The 14333-nt window shown below is 55.5% G+C and overlaps 1 protein-coding gene across 6 annotated transcripts; it reads right to left on the minus strand.

Annotated features, from left to right (window-relative positions):
- On the minus strand, window positions 1-13324 carry ABCG4 (ATP binding cassette subfamily G member 4). 6 transcript variants are annotated; one of them, XM_036859197.1, is made up of 15 exons: window positions 13256-13324; window positions 12116-12368; window positions 7814-7931; window positions 7566-7698; window positions 7382-7432; window positions 7032-7177; window positions 5750-5873; window positions 5508-5622; window positions 5171-5313; window positions 4058-4156; window positions 3664-3832; window positions 3468-3568; window positions 2220-2378; window positions 1929-2047; window positions 1-1778 (listed from the first exon to the last, which is right to left on the minus strand). In XM_036859197.1, exons 2-15 carry the CDS (start codon window positions 12351-12353, stop codon window positions 1553-1555), a joined length of 1941 nt encoding a protein of 646 aa, XP_036715092.1. In that variant the 5' UTR covers window positions 12354-12368; window positions 13256-13324; the 3' UTR covers window positions 1-1552. The 6 variants fall into 6 exon arrangements, with proteins under 6 accessions (XP_036715092.1, XP_036715091.1, XP_036715090.1 ...); XM_036859196.1 differs by having other exon boundaries at window positions 13083-13307; XM_036859195.1 differs by having other exon boundaries at window positions 13001-13307.
- Between the last annotated feature and the right edge of the window lie 1009 nt (window positions 13325-14333).

Genomic DNA, 14333 nt, shown 5'->3' on the forward strand with positions numbered 1-14333 from the left:
TAAATATAAGTTTTATTAATAATGGGTGAACTCCCACAAATACAACCGGCATCTCTGTGTGACGGGGAGAATCCGTGGCAGGGTAAAGAATGTAGAGAGGTGTGTGTACAGGACGAAGGGGGGACAAGAGCCCTAGGGGAAGGGGAAATCAGAAGTAGAATGAGCCTGGACCCGCACCCCCAGGAAAGCCAGACATGTTCTAGGTGTGTCTGTCGCTCTGGTGCCGTGGGCATGCTGCTCTGGTGCCCAGGGCCCACCTTGGCTGATAGAAAGCAGGTGGAGAGACGTGGACGAGAGTTTGAATGAGCAGCAAGTGGCCATGGAAGGAGAGGGGGAGTGAGATTGCCAGCTTGACACACAAAAGAAGAGCCATGGGGTGGCAGTGGCCAATTCATCTTATGCTCATGCTTGTGCTTGTGTGGGGTCCTGAACTCCAGGGAGCTGGTGCCCTGTGCCACCCCTGGCTTGGGACGGAGGGAGGGAGGGAAGACTGGGGGGTAGACACCTGCGGATCCTGGAGACGCCCAGGGCAGCACCAGCCTCATCCTTAGAATCAAAGCGGGGTCCCCGGGAGGAGGGTGACACGGCCCTTCCCACAGCACCCACCATCACCACCACCATCACTCTTCCTGTGAGCCACAGCGGGACAGCGAGTGTGTGTAGGGCCGAGATTGCCTGTTCGCATATTTGTGCCTGTAACTCAGGAGAGGTGAGGGAGCATTGCGGGACCACGCGAGCAGCAAGAAAGGAGGCTTGGGTCTTCTCCCACTCACCCCCCAGAATAAAGTGCATTCTCCAGTTCCAGTGGCGGATGGGAGAGAAACACAGACATTATTGCAGAGGTGCCATAGGCCCGGCCCCCACCAGAGGTGACGGGGAGAAGTCCAGGGGACAGCCCATGGCGCCAGGCCTCTCCAATCCCCAGGATTGGGAGGGATGATCCAGACAGAAAACCCAGCTTCTGTCCCAACAGATTGTCCAAATCAGCCAGGGTCTAGGGGCAGGGAGAGGTGAGGAGGTGGAAGAGACTTCCAGAGTCCATCCCTGCTCCATTCCAACGTCCAAATGGGACATCCAGGGGACCCCACCAGGGCCCAGCCCTGGAACACTAACCTTATAACAGCCCAGTTTACAAACACTTGTGTTGTGGGGACCCCCGGGGGGGCCGCTTTGGTCAGTTGTCAGTGGGGGCCTGGAGAGCCTGGGGCTCCCAGACAGACAACAGAGGAGCGGGGGTGCAGGGGCAGAAGGCAGGTGGCAGCCTCCCGTGGTCTTTGCATGCAGATGTTGGAAAGAGGAGGGAGGAAGCTACAGACCTACAGACCACATCAATTCGGGAAGACTCCTGGGCGTGGCGGGGAGGCCTGGCGCCCCCAGCCCCAGGGCCACGGCTGGGAGCACAGTCCGACAGCCAGCCTGTGGAGGAGCTGAGAGAGGGGAGGGCGGCTGCACCAGCAGCCGGGGCCCAAGTCTACGAGGTTAAAACAGTCCCAAAGGGCCGGGGCCGGGGGCTTCCTGCTGCAGGGGCTGGGGTGCAGGCCAGGGCAAAGCTCTATCTCTCTGACTTGACCCGGTAACGGAGCACAAGGTATGCCAGCAGCCGCAGGGCCAGAAAGAAGATGCCCAAGACCAGGAAGTCCATGTAGAGCTTGGCGTCCTCTACATCCAGCGCTCGGAGAATGCTCTGTGGTTCCTGGAAAGGGCAGCGTTCCTCCAAGCAGGTCAGGTCTCCTCGCTCCATGCCATAGATGGTCAGAATCACCCCCTCAAAGCCATACCTAGGCAAGCAAGGGCATCAGAGCGGGACACAGAGCGCAGGGACCCTGCTCCCTGGGCAAACTGCCAGAGCCCAGGTGCAATCTCTCACCCTTGGGGCATGGCCTCCTACAGGGAGGAGCAGGGGCAGATGGTGAGGAAGGGGCACTGACCTGACATAGGAGAGGTAGGAGCTCCACTGCAGGTAGGTGGGGATGGTTTTGAAGCTGACAAAGAAACCGGAGAACAAGAGGACAGGGATGGCGGTAACTGGGCCCACAAATGTGGCCACCTGGAGGGGAGGGAAGGCGACCGGGCCGTCACAGGGGTGATCAGGACAGACCCAGGACTGGGGTGGCCCCCAGGTTTCCCATAGATCCATCCCATTCCTTAGGCCAGTCCCTGATTCCTCCCACCAGACTCCGTCCCCCCCTCTTGGGGGCCGCCACCTACCAGCCCCTCACCTGTAGGGAGTTGGAGGCAGCTCCGATCAGCAGCCCCAGAGACTGGGCCACCAAGGCCGTGGCAGTGGCCAGGGCTGAGAAGAGCAGGAAGCGGCTGGTCTCAGCTGGCTGGCCTGTCATCCAGTACACAATGCTGCAGTACACCACCGGGCACACCACCTGGGGAGTGGGCACAGGGCTGGGCAGAGGCCAAGACCCGCCACTCCACCCAGGCAGAACCTCTAGGACAGCAATTGCTAGAGCATCGTGGCTGCTCCTGCCTCTGCACTCCCGTTCATGCAGTCACGTGAACTTGACACGTCCCCTTCCTCCCCGGCTCGAAGAACTTCATTCATCCTCCAGCCTCACCTCTTCAGGCCCGCTCGGACCCGTTCAGGCACGGTGACTTCTCTGAAGGCCCTTCCCATCTGGACCAGCATATTCCTTATATTGTTAATTAATTAACTGTGTATATGAGAGCGTTTTGTCCCCCTGGATGCCATCGACTCCTGGAGGACAGGGACCGAGCCTACCACGTACAGTAGGGCAGGTTCTTCCCTGCACAAGGCGCCCAACCAAGAGGCAACCAGAGGTGGAGCCCCAGCCGAGCTCTTCTCACCCTAGCACAGTGCAGCCTCCACCCTGAGGAAGGGAGACATGTTTTCTAACTTGCTTAAAGGTGTCCTGCGGATTTTTGGTGGCCCTGGTGCTTGGAACAGGGTAGTGGTGGCAATAACAACAACCAAACCCAGCAAACATTATCGGGTACTTTAGTATGTGCTGAGCACTATTCTAAGTACTGTACGTGTATTAACTCATTTCCTTCTCAGAAACGATCCCGAGGTAGATACTATCATCATTCCGCTTTATAGATGGAGACACTAAAGCAAAGAGTGATTAGGTGACTTGCCCAATGTCTCACAGCTAACGAGGAGCAGTACGGCTCCAGAGCCCACGTTATTCTCTACTGCCTCGAATAAGATTCACAGAGTCATTTGTAGGGCTGTTATTTCCATCATTTTCTGTTTGTCCTCTCTTATTCTCACCGGAACATAAGTTCCACAAGGTCAAGACTACTTCCGTCATGTTTGTTGCTATATCCCTAGTGCCTGGCATGGAGCCTGGTGCATGGCAGGTGCTCACCACCTGTTGCTAAGCGAGAAGAAGTCAAGGAAAGGATGGCAGGTAACAAGGTTAAGGGAGGCAAGCAAGCAAGGATGGAAGGAGCAAGACAGGAGGGAGGCAGTGTGGGGGGAGGAAAAGGCTCACCTGGAAGGGCACATCGGCCATGGTCTTGGCCAGGTAATACGCTTTGAGGCTGTACCAGTAGTTAAGATGCTCCCTCATGAAGACGGCCATCTCTAAGGGGACTGAGGACACAGGCCGATCAGGCACAGCTGTCCAGCACCCTGGCCTTACCCCGTGCCCCCCACTCCCGCCCCACGCCCAGGGCAGCTCGGCTCACAGGTGAGCACAGTTGGCATCAGGGCAGCAAACATGAGGAAGAGCATGGAGAAGAAGAGGCAGCCCGTGTTGTTGAAGACCTTGCTGGCATCGTCACCGATGTGCAGGTAGAGGAGACCAATGAGCACGCCGATCACCACATGGGACACAAACCGCAGGTGGGTCAGGACCTGTGTGAGGGGTGATCACGAGGAGAGAGGATGGATCACAGGCTAGGGATGGGCAGGCCACACTTGGGTAGGAATGTGGGCGTGCCCTCACAGGCACAGGGACCCACGGGGGCATTAGGGGGAGCTGTTGGGGGAGGGGCCCCATCACTATCCCAGCTGCTGGGATCCTACACCCCACAAGGCCAGGCTTATGCCAGCCTCCCCTCCCCCAACTTGATGTCTCACCGTGTCCCTGAGGATGGACATGAAGGTCCTCTTGAAGAGGATGCAGAACTGTGTGAGGGTGCTGGTGGCAAATGTGTGGCTTTCAATGGGATCCACTTCCTAGAGAGAGGAAACTGGATCAGGTGACCCTACCCTACTCCCCACCACGAACCCAGCTCAGCTGGTGGGAAAACCCCTGAGCCCGTCCCTGGGGCAAGGGTCCTCCAGAATTCTCCACCATTGAGTTGGGTACCTGGAAGCTGGCCTTAGCGGTGTGAATCAGAGTGAGATTCAGAGAGAGACACAAAAAGGGAGAAAAAACTTGGGAGGGAGGACATAGAAAGGAGTTAAGGACACCCATGGGGGCTACTAATAGATCAGTCACTTCTCTTTATTTATTTGATTCATTTATTTATTTTTTTGGCCGCGCTGCGCAGCTTACTGGCCGACCAGGGATCGAACCCACACCCTCGGCAGTGAAATCACAGAGTCCTAACCACTGGACCACCAGGGAATTCCCCAGTCACTACGCTTTAATCCATTGAAAACATTTACCCTAAGGGTGTAATACCTTTATGCCACCAGTTTCACAATATTATTAACGATGATAATAATGATGACAAAAAAAAAATAATGATGACAACAGCAACAATAACCCTCCCAGTCTTCCAGGGTTATAGTATCTCATTTAAGGAAGACAGCTGGCATGGAACGAACACCAACTGTACCAGCTACGGTGCGAAGAGCTTTGCGTGATGATCTAATTAGTCCTCCCAATAACCCTGTGAAATAAGTATCGTCACCTCCAAGTTAGTGATGATAGTAAACCACACTGACCATGAGGCCAGAGACAGCTTCAGTCTTGTTTACCAGGTGGCACTAAGGACAATGTGCTACAGACGCTCAGTAAGAATTTGTTGAACAAATAAATGAATGAGAAAGTCGAAGCTCAGAGAGGTTAAGTAATGTGCCCAAGGTCACACAGCTAATAGCAGGTCTATTCCAAGTCCTGGGTTCTTCCTAAGTACCCAGTGGTTGTGATGCCTCTGGGGCATGTCCTCTTTGGCAGGGCCATGTCCATGGTCCTCTCTCTCCTCCCCCACTCTGCACTCTGCCCTCTCCACCCCTACTCACCGGAGGGCAAGGGGGACAGGGGGCAGGGACCTCATTCTTCTCAGGGCTGCTCTTCTTCTCTGCCATGGCACAGAGCCCATTCTGCACAGCCCTGAACAGCAGGGGATTCAGGTCTCCGTACTCGCCAGAGGCCACCTCGATGACTGGGGGACACAGAGGGGTGTGCTCAGCTAAGATCTATCCTTGCTTCCCAAGGGCAAGCCAGCCCTTCCTTGGGTGTGCGCGGAAGGCAGGCAACAGTGAGATCTCTGCCCCTGGGAGGCCGAAATGCATGATCTGAACCCCCAAGTTTGGCCCGCCACCATAACCCAGCCCCTACCAACAGGCCCCCACTCACTGAAGTCAGCTGGGTTGTGGTAGGTGGGGCAGTGCAGGCCGAGCCCCTTCAGATAAGGGATCAGGTTGGTGACCACGCCCTTGAAGATGCACTGACCCTGGCTCAGGATGTAGAGCTGAGGCAGAAAGAGAAGGACGAGGAAAACACCATGAGCGGGTCAGGCAGGTCCCATGACACCTCTACTGACCCCTTCCCTCTCCCCATCGCAGGCCGGTCACCTTTGCATCCCAGAGAACCCTCACCTTGTCAAACATCTCAAAGAGCTTGGCACTGGGCTGGTGGATGGTGCAGATGATAGTACGGCCCCCCTGGGCCAGGGACTTCATGAGGGACACCACTTGGAAACAGGAAGCGCTGTCCAGACCACTGTCCAGAGAGAGGCCACCAGGGGGCGGGGTGAGGTGGGCAGAGACAAGGGAAGGGACTGTTTGGATAGGGCAGCTGCTATGAGGGCGAGGGAGCTGGCAGGAAGGGGGTCACCCTGGCCATCCCTTTATCCCATCCACACTGTACGATTCAGGCATTTGGAGGTACCAAGAAGCCCAGAGTACTGTTAGGTGTAACAAGCAATTATTAAGCACCTGTTGAATGCCAGGCACTGGGATTACAAAGATGAATAAATAAGACATAGACTCTGGTTGGGAGGGAGAGAGAGAGGAATGCACAGATCATTTGAGATAATGTGGACCATGCTGTAGAAACATGGGGTGAAGTAGGGGGAGGGTTAAGCTCTGTTGTACAAAGGTGTTGGAGGGTAGTCAGAGAAGTTTCCTGAGTGAGTCTGGCAGAAGAAAGAGCTAAGCCAGGTGAGGGAGGGAGGAAGGGCAGGTGCGGTGGTGAAGGGCATTCCAGGCAGAAGACACAGCATGTGCAAAGCTCAGAGGCATGAAACACACGGCTTGACTAAGAGAATTATAAGTGATTCAGTATTATTAGAGCATGAAATACAAGACAGTGTGAAGCAAGATGTGAGGCCAGAGAAATAGGTCCAGACCAGGACCTTGTAAGTCCTCTGACTTCATTCTGAGGGCAAATGGGAATCACTGCATATTTTGAAGCAGCGGAGTGAGCATTGCCAGACTTTTCTTTTAGAAAGCTCACTCTGGTTGCAGTTTGGAAGAAGGATGGGCTGGGAGAGACTGGAGATGAGGAGATAGGAGTCTTTTGAAGAAATGCAGGCAAGAGTTGATGATGTCCTGAATTTAAGCACTGGCACTAAGAATGGGGATGGGGCGAATCTGAGAGATGGAAAAAGAACGTAGAATCAGCAGGACTTGGCGATTGATTGGCTGTGGGGGAGAGAAGGAGCAGGCGACATACGTCAAGGAGGACATCGGGATTTCTGCTAGGGTGAAGGATGGGGCTGCTATGGCAACAGGATTGGCAGGGGTGGAGCCCTTCTCTGGCCCCAGGAGGCTGCAGACACATGCTCTTGTCTCCAGCAGTGGAGCAGATGCAGCCTCTAGCCCTGGCTCTGGGCTGAGGGGAGGAGGCATCCTGGTGGGAGAGGAGGGGGAGAGATACCTGGTGGGCTCGTCAAAGAACATGACAGGTGGGTTGTTGACCAGCTCCAGGGCGATGGCCAGGCGCTTCCTCTGCCCTCCGGAGAGCAGGGCTGTCCTCGTGTGGGAGCAGGACATCAGGCCCAGTGCTGTCAGGATCTCTGTCACCTGGCCCGGCCGCCCACCCACCCCAGGTCAGCTTCAGAGTCTCTGCTTCCCCCAGCACCACCCCAATTTAAGTAAGCATCTCCCTGAAGCGTGATGTCCCAGCCTTGGCCGCCCCTCTCTTACCACCCAACTCGGGGGCCCCAGAACTCAGCAGCACTGAAAAGGGCAGCTGACCCGTCCCCCCCCCCACCCTCCCCCACTCACCAGCTCCTTCTTCACCTCCTGCTTCTCACTTAGCTTCAGGTTAGCAGAGACCTGGGGCCCAGAGAGAAGGCGGATCAGATATGTGTGGGAGGGGGCACAGCCTTGACCCCTTAGCCAATGGGAAGGACGGGGACAGCGGATAAAGGGAAGGACTAGGAGGAGGGGACGGCCATCCAGCTCTCACCATCATGGCTTCCAACACTGTGAGGTGTGGCAGCAGCATGTCGTCCTGCATGATGTAACAGGACATCTTTCGGAAGGTCCTCAGTTCCCTCGGCCTCCCATTGACCAGGATCTGCCCCTTCATTCCAGACTCCCTGAAGGAACGTTGGTTGGGGATGGGGCTCAGGGTCACTTCAGAACAACTTCTGTGCTCCCCAGGGGACCCCTCTGCCTGGTCCTGCCCCCATTCTACCCCAGCCTTGTTCTCACCTGTATCCTGCCAAGATGTTCATGAACGTGGACTTGCCAGCCCCTGAGGGGCCCATGATGCCAATCAGCTCCCGGCGGCAGAATTTACCTGATAGGCACTTAAGGAGAGTCTTATAACCTGCAGTGAGGGAGGGAGGAACTTTTGATCAGGGCTACAATGAACAGAGACACCCCAAGCTCTTAGGAGCCATGGCTGTCAGTGAAATAGGCAGTCCCTGCTCACTGTGAATTGGTTAGGATGGAGGAACGACCCTCAGAGCCCCAACAATAACCTATACCCTCTCACCCCGTCCCCCTAGAAACGACCACCACTAATGTCAAAGTACCCGAGGTGACAATGCTCTTCCTTTTTTTTTTTTTTTTTTAATTCATTTATTTATTTATTTATTTTTGGTTGCATTGGGTCTTCGTTGCTGCGCGCGGGCTTTCTCTAGTTGCAGTGAGCGGGGGCTACTCTTCGTTGCGGTGCGTGGGCTTCTCATTGCGGTGGCTTCTCTTGTTGCGGAGCACGGGCTCTAGGCACGCGGGCTTCAGTAGTTGTGGCTCGCGGGCTTAGTTGCTCCGCGGCACGTGGGATCTTCCCGGACCAGGGCTCGAACCCGTGTCCCCTGCATTGGCAGGCGGATTCTTAACCACTGCGCCACCAGGGAAGCCGGCAGTGCTTTTTCTGAAGGCCGTGGGAAAACCCCCACATCTGATGGATGGGCGTGGAGAGGAGATCAAAGTTACAGTAGACTCTACTCTTCTACAAACACAGCGGCCACTCTCTCATCCCCTCCAGGAAGACTTTCCCAACGATCCAGCCTGAGCTGGCTGACTGTCCTCTGTGCTCCCATAGCACTTCTCATATGCCAACACGTTTGTTACTTGATGTGCCTGCCCCTCATTCCCCTCCTCCAGCCTCTTAGTCAGTGAGCTCCTTGGAGGAAGGGTCTGTGTCTTACTCATCTTTGTAACCTTAGCAGACTGGCTGGCACATACTAGATGCTCAATAAGTGTTGGTTCTACCTTGGCCTCATTCTAAAAAGCCTTCTTCAGGGTGCTCTCTCTGCCCACCAGTCTCTGCAGACCCTAACATGGCCCAGTAAAATCTCACCTTTCATTCACTCACTGGGAGGCAGCATATGCATTAAGAGTACCAGTTTGGAGTCAGGTGGATCTACGTTCAAATTCTGGCTCCACACTTACCAGCTGTGTGACCTTGGGCAAGTTGCTTAACCTCTCTGAGCTCCAGGTCCCTCATCTGTAAAATGAGGATGATAGTACCTATCTCATAGGGTTGCTATAAAGATTCAATGAGATAATATATGTAAAGCATATGACACAGTGCTTGGCACATAGAGCCCATTAAAAACAAGTGATATTTTATAATTAATCCCATTTGGCAAGCGCTTATTGATATATACTACATTCCAAGCTCTGTACCAGAGAGTGCACCAAAAAAATGAGGAAGACATAGTTCCTGCACTCAAGATGGTGATAGTCTAGGTTAAAAAGATGGACAAGAAACCATCTATGGATCTGAAGAAAGATAAAATAAGGGTTATAACAGAAGTACAAATCATGTGCAATGAGAATGCAGAAAATGGAACTGATGAGGGTGGAAGGGCAAGGGGAAAATCAGGAATGGCTTCATGGAAGAGGTGGCATGAGCAGCATTTCAAAATGGGAAAGGAAGGCAGAGGCTCTCCAGGCTTTGGGAGGAAAAGCTCTGCTATATAACAGCATATATGTAATACAATCCAAGGAACAAAGGGCAGAGACTCCACGGAGTCAACTGGTGAGACAAGTGGGTGGAGAGGAAAGATGAAGCCAAGGAGGCTGGCCTTGCCTGCTGGGCTTGCAGACCTGCCTCAGTGAGGCCGAAACACCAATCCCCTACCAGGTACTTTGCTCACTACCACCCTCCTCCCACCCGTAAGGAGCCCAATTCCCTCTCCATTCTACCTCCTTAGCAGAGGCAGTGAAGGGATGTGATCTTTCACCCTCCCTCCACAGCACCCAGCCGTCCCTCTGGACATATCCGGTCAGACAGGGGATCAGCTGCTGCCCACTCTGGCATTCTGATCACACCAACTGCCCGTATGGTGCTTTCCAGTTTACAAAGCTCAGTGCCTCAGTCACTGCTGTAGCAACATGGATGAGGCAACTGGGGCCCAGAGACATCCAGTGACTTACCCAAGGTCACACACACAGCAAGTTCTTTACTGGGAGAGGGGAAATCATGGATTCCAACCCTCTGCCTCATTCATCATCGCCGTCAATTAGAAAGAAGTGTGGTTGTGCATGCCAGGGTATGCCTTTCAGAGCTACTCACAGGAAGCGATTTCTTTTGCAGGGGAAGAAATTGACAATGATGACCCCTCCCTTCATTTAATCCCCACCAAGCACTTGATTGAACACTATTGCTGAATTCAAATATCACCCTACGCTTGCCTTTCACAAAGCATTTTCACAGCTAACATCTCAGCTGAGCCGCACAACAAGCCTGTGTGGTGGGTATTATCATCCCTGTTTACAGACGAGGAAAGTAAGGCCAAGAGAGGGTAAGCAGCCTGCCCAAGGTCACACAGCTTACAAGTGGCTAGGAACCCATGTCTTGGGGCTCCTGCTGGACCACAACTGCTCATCATGGGAGGGGCCTGCCATGCCTTCAGGATGGAGACCCACCACAGTTCTAGATCTGCCTCAGTCAGTAACTCTCTTCAGAATTTTATGAAGTCACTTAATCCTTCAGGGCCTCCATTTCCTCATCTATAAAATAAGGATAGTATATCTCCTCCCAAGGACATAATAAGGTTATTATGAATAATAAGTAAGATAATTAATAATAATTAATAGAAAAGGGTTTTAAAAATCAAGAAGTGTCCTTTGTAATTAGGAGAGGTGAGTGACAAATCCTTACGTGGGAAAGACAGAAATCTCCCTCTCTCCACGCCCCTTGCTCTTTTTCCTCTCTGCCTACCTCTAATTGCCTTCTGTCCTCCAGAGAAGGGGACAGGAATTCAAGTAAAAAGAGAAGGCAGAAAGAGGAGGACAGAGGGCAGAGAAAGGGGCAAGGGATGGACGAGACGGCAAAATGGCCAGTAAAGCAGAATGGGGCTGGCAAGGACAAAGGAGGGAAGGACTTGGTCAGGGGTGCCCATTTGCTGTGGCTGGGCTTGAAGCAGCCAGAGAGCTGGCCCATCTAGACACGTTTCTTTTATATCTTCATTCTCCTTAAAACTGTGAGGGCTAGGGAAATAACAACTACCTCCTCATTTGGCCCGGAGCTGGTCTCAGGGCCGAGAGGCTGCTTAGTGTTAAGGTGCTGAGCAGGGAGCCCGGATACCTCAGTTTCCAATGGCTCAGGCCCTGTGACCTTTTGGTCCCTCATGGGAGTGAGGGTAGGGAGGGCAGAGAGAGTTCAGGCTCAGCCCTGCTCTGAAGCACCCCAAACATTTCTTAAACCTCAGAGAACAATGTCCCAGCTCCACCCCTGATCCACACCCAGGCTCTGGGGAAAAACCCAGCTTCCCCTATTCCCAGCTCAACCTGCCCAGGGCAGGGAGGGTGGGTGGGGTGGGGGGCAAAAGCTGCAGGGGATGCAGGAGATGGTCAGGGTTCAAAGGAACTCAGAGCCCCAGCCAGACCTTACCCCCCTGTCCTAATGGGAGAAACAAGGAGGAGATGGGAATGCTTAACAGGGAAGTTAAGAGAGAGAAAGGAACGCTGCATGGAGAGCTGGAAAACCTGGCTTCTGGTCCCAAGTCTGCCACTTATTAGCTGTGTGACATTGGTCAAGTTACTCAACTTCTCTGGGCCTCAGTTTCCTTATTAATAATACAGGGATGTCATCTATCCTGTCAAGCCTTCACCTTCCGTGCCTCGGAGGACTTCGGCAAGAGCGAAGTAAGAAGACAGGAAGGAGAACATCTTTTAAAATTAGCAGAGCTCTGTAGGTCCAAGGATTTTTGCTAACCACTGAGGACAACCCCTGCAGCACAGCCCCTAATTTCTCATATCAGCCCTCAGAGGCAGGAGCTCTACCTGAAATAACAAAGGAAAACTCCTCATGGACCAGAGGTGATAGTGTCATCTTGGAAGAGGAAATAACCAATTGAATCTAGTGTCCCATGGTGTTTACAGGTGTAAGGGGAGTGCAGACCCCCGGCACCTCAGCTGTGTGCACAGTGAATGAGGGGCATAGATTTTGGTGGACCCGCTCCTGCCGGATTTACAGAAGAGGGGACATCCAGGCCTCATGCTCCCAAAGGGGCAACTCGTGGGGGCTCACAATTCCCCATCAGGCTGCTCCCTTACCCCGTTTGCGCCAGCAGGGTCCCTCCCTCACGGAATAGGACAGCTCCACAAACTCGATGTCCACGGCTGAGCGCTTGGGTAGGTGGGAGAAGCGCTGGGCTTCGGTGATGTGGTTCTCCACCTTCTTCAGGTGTGTGGTCAGCATAGGGGGCTCCGCCCCATCCTCCAGCGCCACGGCCATGGCTACAGCCCCAGGTCCTAGTCCACAGCCCACGGCCTCCAGCGCCTTCTCCGCCATCACGCCGCCGCCGGCCTGCAGGGAGAGGGCCTGCTCAGTTTGGGGCAGACCCCGATCCCTGGCTCAGAGCTCCCTTGCTTTCTAATGTGCCCTCGCCCCCACTCCCCGCCTCCTTCTCAGGGTAGACCGGCTACTGGGAGCAGCCCACATCCCACCGCCAGAGCATCTGCCCTCCCCCGACCACCACTCCCCGCGCAGCAACGATCAGTCCCGACCTCTCCTCGGTCCCGGGCAGCCCCAGCCCTAGCCTGGCCCCAGCTCGGCCCCTCGAAGCCCGCACCCCTCCCTCCTCCCCACGGAGGCTCTAATCTCCTTACCCCGCAGGCCAGCAGCCCCAGGGGACTGGATGGGAGGGGGGGGAAGGGGCGGCTGGCGGAGGCTGCCGGCTAGGAGGTCAGGGTAGCAGGGTGAGCACAGGGTGGACCAGGCGAAGGCGGAGGAAGAGGAGGCTCTGGGCCTCCCGCTGCGTTCCCCTCCCCATCCCTGAGCGAGACGCCCTGGCTAGCCCCTCCCGCCTGCGCCCCTGGGTCCGCGCGCCCCGGGCTCTCCCCAGGGATGGGCGCACCACCCGGACTCCAAATCCCCACTGCCAACTAAGCCCCCCATGGCGGGCTCATCCCCCTCCCATCTTCCGCAAGCCTGGTCACCTTGAGGCGCCCCCGGGCCGGTGCGGAGCCGAGATGCTTAGCGCTGCCGCGGGCCGAGGATGGAGACTCCAGGCCCTCTTACCTGCCTCCGGCTGCAGCACCGGCGTCCCGGCTCCCGGTCCCGGCGGCAGGGCCGGGGCGGGGCCGGGCCGGGGCGGGCGACAGGGGAGGGCTCGGGCCTCAGGTCTGAAGAGAGATGACAGGGTTGGGGAGGGGCGACTGGGGCGCGCCCCTACTCAGCTTGGCCGCGCACACCTGGTTCCCTGAGCCCGACCCTCGGTGCCTTGTCCTCCCGAACCCGCCGGGCGACTGCGCTCTCCTCCAAGCTGCTGCTCGCCCTTCCCGCTGTTCTTAAAGAGCCCGCGCCGCCCCGCTGCCCACGGGGGGCGAGGACGGCGAAGGGGAGCGACGCGTCGGCGACGTGGGGTGCCGCAGCGAGTGCAGTTGTGGACCCGGGACTGGGGAATTGGTGGCGAAGGGCCGACTTGGGGGCACTGAGGAAGGGAGAGCTGAAGTCACTCAGTGGGGACACGTCCCTGGATTACAGACTATACAACGGTGGTGGCGGAGGGGGAGGGGAATTGGGGGGTGCAGATTCCGTCACTCTCAAGGGATTGTGGAGCTGTCAGCCTGTCTGCACCACCACCACCCCAATTAATTTCCCTCAGTTCTGGCCCTTGAGCTCAGGCATCCCCTGGGAATCCCCAAACTAGATAAAAATGCTTTGAAAGCAAGAATCGTGGGACATCCTCCCCCCCCCCGCCCCCTCCCCCGCCTACCCTTTCCCTCTCTAAAGGCGAGGAGACTGGTTAAAAAAGAGACAGAGGGTGGCTGCTTTGGGAGAGCTTGCAGGCAGCTCCAAGGTTAAACTGGTACCCAGAGCTCAGCCTGCTCCAAGTGTAGAAATCGTCATTCTCCCAGGCAAATTCGGGCCTTTAAGACAGGCATTGCCTGATGCTGGAGGCACATGTGTGCCAGGGCATGCACAGGGCTCACAGAACACTGTCTTTGGCGTCTTCTCACATACGTGTGCATTCTCTCCCTCACCCGACAAGTCTTCAAACGGAAGTGCCCAGAGCACTCTCGGGGTTTTTCCCTGCTTTGATCCTTCCTCAGGCAACTCCTCTTGGCCCCTGCCTGCCCCCGCCCCAGTCTTCAAGGGGTAAGTAGGTTAGCCAGCAGAGACACGTGACCTGAGCTTTTAAATTCCCACCTGTCCCACAGCAGAGACGGATGGGAGGGGAGGCTGCTGGTGTTGCTGCCGTGACTGAGGCTTCTCCTTGCTGCAGCAGATGAGAGGTTACTAGCAGTCAAATCTCTCCCCCGCTGGTCC

The sequence above is a fragment of the Balaenoptera musculus genome, chromosome 8, assembly GCF_009873245.2.
Source record: "Balaenoptera musculus isolate JJ_BM4_2016_0621 chromosome 8, mBalMus1.pri.v3, whole genome shotgun sequence".
NCBI lineage: Eukaryota > Metazoa > Chordata > Mammalia > Artiodactyla > Balaenopteridae > Balaenoptera > Balaenoptera musculus.

What these genes read in the sequence shown, in the direction of transcription:
- ABCG4 (XM_036859197.1), bottom strand. Translation starts at nt 12,353, where the DNA reads ATGGCGGAGAAGGCGCTGGAGGCCGTGGGCTGTGGACTAGGACCTGGG. An exon ending in AGGAGGTGAAGAAGGAGCTG is followed by an intron (nt 7,178 to 7,381) that starts GTGAGTGGGGGA and finishes CGGCCGGGCCAG; the next exon opens with GTGACAGAGATCCTGACAGC. An exon ending in CTGCCTCCAACTCCCTACAG is followed by an intron (nt 2,048 to 2,219) that starts GTGAGGGGCTGG and finishes CCTCCCCTCCAG; the next exon opens with GTGGCCACATTTGTGGGCCC.